Genomic DNA, 7,299 nt, shown 5'->3' with positions numbered 1-7,299 from the left:
AACCCGGGAAGCCCCCGGAGCCCCGAGAGCCCGGGCCGGGCGCAGAGACCGCCGCGGCCCCGCGCTGGGAGGAGGCTAAGACTTTCTACGACAGCCTGGCTCCCAAGAAGAAACCCAAGTCGGTGAGAGCGGGCGATGCTTCTGGGGGGTAGGGTGGAGAAAGGGGCGCTCCCAGGAAGGGGTCGCCGACCCCCGGGAATGGGCCCGCGGCGCCACTCCGGAGGGGGCGCAGTCCTCAGACCCAGAATGCGCCGAGCACTTGGCGCGGGCTCGGGTTTATTTTGGGAGCTGTGCTCTTGTGGTGGTGCTGATGGCGTTTTCTTCCCCCGGGGCTCGGGTTCCAAGCCAGGACTCCCCTCCCCCATGCTGTCGTCGGGACCCAGCTCCCGGCAGCCGCCGCCCCAACCCCTCCTTGCGCGGGCAGCCGGGCGCGTGGACAGCACTTGTTGGCAAAGGCGCCCCCGGGTCTGGGTAACCTGACTCTGGGAGCCTGGCTCCTCGCGGTGTGCTCGGGTCTCCAGCACCTGCACTGGGGCTCTAGCTGGGGCCCTGTCACCCTGGAACTGGGGCAGCGCTTCCTGCCTCCCGAAGGAAGAGAGCTGCGACCAGCACTCTGCGCCCCTGGTTCTGGGCTTCCAGCCCTGGGCTCTGCCCCACGCTGCGAGCACTGCTCCCATTCCCTGTGGACAGTAACATCTTGGCGACCTCTGTGCTGGCATCGGCCCTGTGAGACCCTGGCTCACAGTAAGGAGCTCCTCTTTGCAATGGGACAAGTTCGTGATGACTTGGCCACCCTGGGGCTTGCTCTCTCCGGTTTTCCAGATCTCAGAGCATGAGGAAGGAGCTGAGGACCTAGGCTGGTCCTGAGGCAGCCTCCAAAGATCTCCAGTCTGGCCTTCCAGCACCCGGCTATTTCCCTAGGAGGCCCATCTGGGAACAGTCATTCCTGGGGACCCTCCAGGCCTGGGCTCACCCGGGATTGAGATATTAATTAAGCAGGTGCCCTTGTCTCAGGAGGTCACAGTGCACCAATGAAGGCTCTGGAGAAGGTGGGTGCCAAGGTAAAAGATTCTCCGTGGCACAGCGGGAGCACAGAGCAGGAGTGCCTGCCCGCCAGGGTGGGCCGTGTGGAGACAGCCTCGGAGCTGACCTTCGTGCTCAGTAGGTGGGGTTTCCCAGGCAGAGGGAAACAGGATGGTGAAGAAAGTGGGGACTGTGTTAGGGCATCAGTACTGAGTGGGAGAAGAGCTGGAAGGGTGAGGAGCACCCCACTGTGGGACAGCCACCGGTGCCCGGTTAAGGGGCCTGAGCCTTATCAACGGGTTTGAGGTTTTCAAACTAGGTTCGGCGGAACCCATGTTTCAGAGGGTCTGTAGACAATGTGAGCCCGATTTATTTTCTTCTTCCAGTTACATATTTTTACTTTTAAAGTTATTTTTATTAATAAATGTTCATAGTACATCACGATTACATTCATCATGGGGAGTTGGTACGTGTGCATAATGCATCTGAACTCTTTTTCATCCCCTCGCCTTCCCGTGCCTCCCTGCTCCTTCCAACTCTTGGTCCCCTTCCCATTTGCAAAAGTTCTATTTCCATTTTTGTCTTTCTTTCTCTTGCTATTGTTTTGTTTTGTCTTTGAGACAGGGTCTCACTATGTAGTTCAGTCTGGGCTTGAACTCACTATGTAGCCCAGGCTGGCCTGGAATGTGCAGTGATCCTCCTGCCTCAGCCTCCCAAGTGCTGGGATTACAGGCGTGTGCCGATACACCTGGCTCCATTTTCTTTTAATTCTTTATTTTTCTCTCCCCTTTCCCTCTCTTTCCTCTCCCCTCCTTCCACCTGTTGCTATCCCCATTTGAAAAAGATCTCCCTACTTCCTATTATTTTTTATTTATATTTTGGGTTTCTCATATATGAGAAACTATGGGATATTTAAGCTTTTATAACTGATTCATTTAATATTATGCTCTCAAGGTGCATTTACCTATGAATGACTCCAGTTTATTGTTCTTTATGGCAGAGTAGTTCTCTATTATGTGCAAATACCACGTTTTCTTTATCCATTCAAGTCAATGGGTACATAGGCCATTCCCAAAATTTAGTTATTATAAATTATGCTGCTATGAACATATTATGCATGTATAACTGTAATATAACGATTTTAACTCTTTTGGCAAGATACCTAGAAGGGGAATAGCTAGGTCTAATGAAATTTCTACTTTTAGTTTTTTTGAAGAATCCCTATATTAATTTCCATGATGGTTGTACATTCTTGCCAACAGTTTAGAAGAGTTCCTCCCCATCCCAGCCTCACCAACAATCGGTGGATTTCTTGATGACAGCCATTCTGTCAGAAATAAGATGGAATCTCAATGTTATTTTAATTTGCACTTACCTAATGGCCAGCAATGTGGAATTTTTTTCTGGTATTTATTGGCCATTTGTACTTCTTTGAGAAGTGTCTATTCATTTTGGTTGCCCATTTCTTGACTGGGTCTTTTATTTCGGGTGATCTCATTTGAGATATATATGTTAGTACTCTATCTGAGAAATAGCTGGCAATGTTTTCCCCATTCTGTATGTTGTCTCTTTACTCTGCTGATTGTTTCCTTTGCTGTGCAAAAGCTTTTTAATTTGATATGATCCATTTGTTGATTCCCAGTATTATTTCTTGTGCCATTGGTATTCTGTTCACCAAATTATATTTTAAACAATTACATTCAAGTGGGTTTAATGGACATTTCAGCACCTTGGAGACCACTAACATTAACGTGTGGTGTAGATTATTTTTTAGCAAAGCCCAAAATGAAGCTTTTTCTGTGATTTATTTGATAGAAGAGCATCACAGGATTGAGGGGCTCGTAATTTAAAACAAAATGAAACAAAACAAAGAACCTCTTCCCATTTTCAAGTATTTCTCAAGGTGAATCAGGGCCTTTCTCAATACTATGCAAAAACAAACAAAAACAAATCAGTTGGATGCTGAAGCGTAGGACTGTACTAGTTACAAATTTGTGGTCATCTAAACAATAGCAATTTGTGTTGTTTTCAGTGACTGACTTTATAATACTTTTATTTTTTATAATACATTTATTTATAACATACTTTTGAATTTTTAGAATAGACATACCACTTATATATATGGTATTATCTGGTTCACATACTGGGGTTCTGCCTAAGAAGGCATCTGAATGAAAGCTCAACCTACTTTAAAAAATAAACATGAAAACCATTATGGAGCTCTTGCAGGATTTTCCAGCAGAGGACTAACTTGGTCCCATTCTCATTCTAGAAAGATGACACTAGGCTGTTTATGAGATGGATTGTAACAGGTGGGCCTGGCACAGGCATATGAGTGAGAAGACAGAGCCGGGCTAACATCATGGCCTGAGGGATGGAGAGGAGCAGATGGACACTGGGGACTGGGACAGTGAATGCTTCAGGGTTCAAGATCCTCTTCCCTCCAGGTACCAGGAGGGCAGGGAGCTCAAGCCCAGCCATCGCTCACAACACGATCCTTTGACCAGCCCCTGACCCTCACGGTTCTTTAGGACACAAGAAACCTGGAGGCTTTCTGGCTCCCGTTCCTTCCTGCAGCCAGCCCCCTTCCCAAGGCTATTTTGGGGGCCGTAGGCCTCGTGGGCCATGTCAGGGCCTGGCCTGGTGTTATTCTCATTCCCAGGAGCCTGAGTGAAGACCCATTGGAGGACCTCACATCATAGGGTCAGAGGACTTCCTCCATCCAGAGCTTTCCTGTCCCTCTCTCCCCCAGCAGCCTTTCTCTCTCTGAGTCTGTCCAGAAACAGCAGCTCTTTGGCTATATTCCTGTCTTGGATGCAGTAGGCAGAATCATGTTGGTGTGACTGGAAGGGGAGCTTGTCAGGTGGGCAGAGGCCAGGATGAAGGAAGGCTGAGCTGCCTCCATTGTTCTTCCATCCCCACCCCCAAGCCAGAGTGATCAGTCTGGGCCTCAGCCTAGGGCAAGGCAGAGCGCTGGCAGGACCCTGGCTTCCTGGAGCCCAGTGCTCCGAGCGGAGCCCCTGTCCTGATTTGACCCAATTCCCAGTCTGGGATGTGGGCTCCTTTCTGGTCTTGGTGCACCTGACAACACATGGCCGTGAGACCCAGCCAGGCACAAGAGGGTCTCTATGGCTCTCTCCCAGCTCTGGCCAGCTCCTTTTCCCTGTTCCCTTGGTCCCTCAGAGCCTGGACAGCCATTCGTCTATCCCACCTGGGATCCACAGTCCCTTGGCAGCCCATACTCTGTAGGCCTTTCAACTCCCCTTCACCTGTACCAAGTCAGAGCAGCCTCAGCAAAGGCAGGGCCCTGTCCTTTCCCCTCCATTCTGGGAGGAAAGAGTGCAGGGCTCTGCGGTAGTGCAGTCAGAGAGCCTGGTGCTTCTCACCATTGCTCCCGAATCTGGACAGGGAGGCTGGGGAAGTCACTGAAGGAACAGAGGCTGGGGTCTTCTGGAAGCTCTTGAGGAGGCCCATACCTGGTGGCCTGCTGTGTGGACAGAGTCTAGGCTGGAAGGCAGAGACCTGGGATCTTGTATCGCCTCTCTCTTGACTTTGCTGAGTGATGTAGAGTAATATCTTCCCCCTCTGGGTCTATTTCCCCATCTGAAAAAGAAGGAAGTAAAGACTCCTGGGGCCAAGGCAGCCAAGACATTTTTCTTATATGTTCCAGGATAGGGTGGGTTGGGGTCTGGGTAGCTAGGCCAGAGGGGGCCCAGAGTAAGCCAGGCACTAACTGTGGGACAGAAAGTGGAGAGTGAGACATTGGCTGACTTCCTGGGCTGGAGCATCAGACTTGGGAACCTGCCCTTGGAGCTGGAGAGCAACTGGCTTTCTGTCCTTGGGGAGGGAGGATGGATTTGTCCCAGGCCAGTAATCCCAGGAGGCCGGGTAGGGGTGGGGGTGACATGCTCAACCCATCTCAGAGATCCACCCACCTTCTGGGCTTATGGGAGTGGATCTCACCTCTAATCCCGCCCTTGCCCTCCTTGGCCATCACTCTGTCCCCCTTTTCTTTGGGGCTTGATTTTAGGCTCTTTGCTTGAAGGCCCCCAGGTGCTGATGAAGTTGGGAGGTGCCCGGCCCACGGACACACAGACGCACACTCATGGTCAGCACCTGGGTGAGGTGTTTGCGTTAAGTCTCAGGGGAGAGCACCTGCTCCACCACTGCACTGATCCTGTTGGCCACAGCCAAATTTAAACTTAGCTCAGCCACCAACCTTAAGGAATTCTTCATTTTTCCTTTTCTATTTTAAGGTCCTATGGCTCACTAGCCTCTGGCCCCACATAGCTATTTAAATTCATTAAAATGAAATGAAATGAAGAACTCAAATCTTGCTGGGCGTGGTGGTGCACGCCTGTAATCCCAGCACTCAGGAGGCTGAGGCAGGAGGATCACTGTGAGTTCGAGACCAGCCTGGGCTACATAGTGAGTTCCAGGTCAGTCTCAACTACATAGTGAGACCCTGTTTCAAAAAAAAAAGAAAAACGAAAAGAACACAAATCTTCAGTCTCACTAACTGCATCTTAAGTTGCTTCATAGTCTCACACACTATGGAACATTCCGTTACCACTGAAGTTCCACTGGACAGTGCTTTCTGAGGAATGGCGCCCGTCTGTGTTAGGGGTGGATCGGAAGCTCCGAAGGGGTAGGGATCAAACCTGCACTGTTTCCTGCTGTGTCCTCAGCACAGTGTCTGTCACATGGTAACTCACCAATGTTGTGAACTGACTGGCACCCAGGCTTGGCACCCAAAAGAAGCAGTAGGGGCGGGTGAGTGGCTCACAAGGCTCTCAGAAGCAGGCAGAAAGTGAGGCCCCCTTATGAGTCCTGAGCTCCATTTGAGCCCCTTTCTCATCTGTAAAGTAAGAATCACGATCCTAGGACTGCCAGGTCACAGGGACTGGTAGGACTCTTGGAATCCATGAGTCCCTTGTGTACCTACATCCTCTCCAGGGATTAGAAAGGGTGCAACTGCTGTCCAGGGGGGCACGAGCTTCTCCTCATTCCAGCAGAAGTGGGTCTTTTGGTCCCTTCAGGCCACTGTAACAAAGTGCCACTGACTGAGTGGCTTTTACTGTAAACAACAAAAGTTGATTTCTCACAGTTCTGGAGAATGGAAACCCAAGATCAAAGCCCCAGCAGATTGGTATCTGGGGAGGGACCTCTTCCTGGTTTACAGATGGCACCTCCAAGTTGTGGAGCAGGCGAGTGAGGCTCTCTGATGTCTCTTTTGTAAGGGCACAGAGCCCATCACCACCTAATCACTGCTCACAGGCCCCAGATCTTACCACCACCACCTTGAGGGCCAGGTTTCAATACATACATTTTAGGGGGACACAATCAGACAATGGTGGGGAAGGCCCTCTTGGGGTCCCTAAGAAGGCCCCTTGCAGTCCAGCACCTGCCTTCCCTTCTGGTTCGGCCACACCCTCCCCCATAGGCCCTGGGTTCTGCTTATCTTTGCAGCTACCTCTTTCTCCCTTCCTTCACCCTGCTTCTCCTGCAAGGCTGCACTCAAAGGCTTCCTCTCCTCTGCCAACTCCCCTCAAAGCTGTATCAAGATCTTGCTTCCGCCTTTGTCTCTGAGGCAGTTCACTGTTTCCTTGTCTTTTCTACCGGCCTGTCAACTCCAAGGGATGCAACCAGCTCTCAGGGTGCCTGACACAGAGAACCAGTAAATGTTTGTCAAGTTTATATCAACCAAAAAGGATATTCTCTGAGCACCTGCTATATATGCCAAGTAATCTGAACAATTGAAGGGGGGCACCGCCCTGGAGTTTCTATTTCCTGCGAAGCCTGTCATTGCATGTACTCTTTCATGAAATATATTAAACGTATACTGGAATATCTTAAACGTTCAGAGGCTTTAAAAGCTTGCGGAGTGCCTCTCTGTGCTGGGGATAATATTAAGAACTAGACAGTAAGGACCTGGACACACATGTTCCTGCCTTCTCACAACTTAAGCAGGTCTCGTGCTTCCTCCCTGGAACTCTGCCTACAAAGAGAAATAATTCAGCAATTCTAATTTAACGTTAAGTTGTACTGAGGAGGAAATCTGTAGGATGGGTGTCAAGTGGAGACTGTGGTGAGGGTGGGCTTCCTGCGGGTGAATCTCATTTGAGAGCTGAAGGTTAAGTAGAAGTTAGCTGAGTAGGTAGAACAGGAAACAGCATATTGGGGAAAAGAGAATGAAAGGGGGTTTGTGTGCCCTTTTGGGTGTCCCTTCCCAATTAGGCCACTCACGCACCGAGAGGTCCGGCAGGATCTTTATTG

The 7,299-nt window shown here is 50.2% G+C and overlaps 1 protein-coding gene across 1 annotated transcript in view; it reads left to right on the top strand.

Annotated features, from left to right (window-relative positions):
* Nt5c1a (5'-nucleotidase, cytosolic IA) overlaps positions 1-7,299 on the top strand; it is a 22,405-nt gene that overhangs the window by 4,739 nt on the left and 10,367 nt on the right. The window contains exon 3 of the mRNA XM_019207704.2: positions 12-122. Coding sequence (XP_019063249.1) covers positions 12-122 — 111 coding nt within the window. The remainder of the gene's footprint in view (positions 1-11; positions 123-7,299) is intronic.

This window comes from Fukomys damarensis, unplaced genomic scaffold (genome assembly GCF_012274545.1).
Source record: "Fukomys damarensis isolate Sample0158 unplaced genomic scaffold, DMR_v1.0_HiC HiC_scaffold_23, whole genome shotgun sequence".
Classification (NCBI taxonomy): domain Eukaryota; kingdom Metazoa; phylum Chordata; class Mammalia; order Rodentia; family Bathyergidae; genus Fukomys; species Fukomys damarensis.
This window is presented reverse-complemented; position numbering and strand designations above follow the sequence as displayed.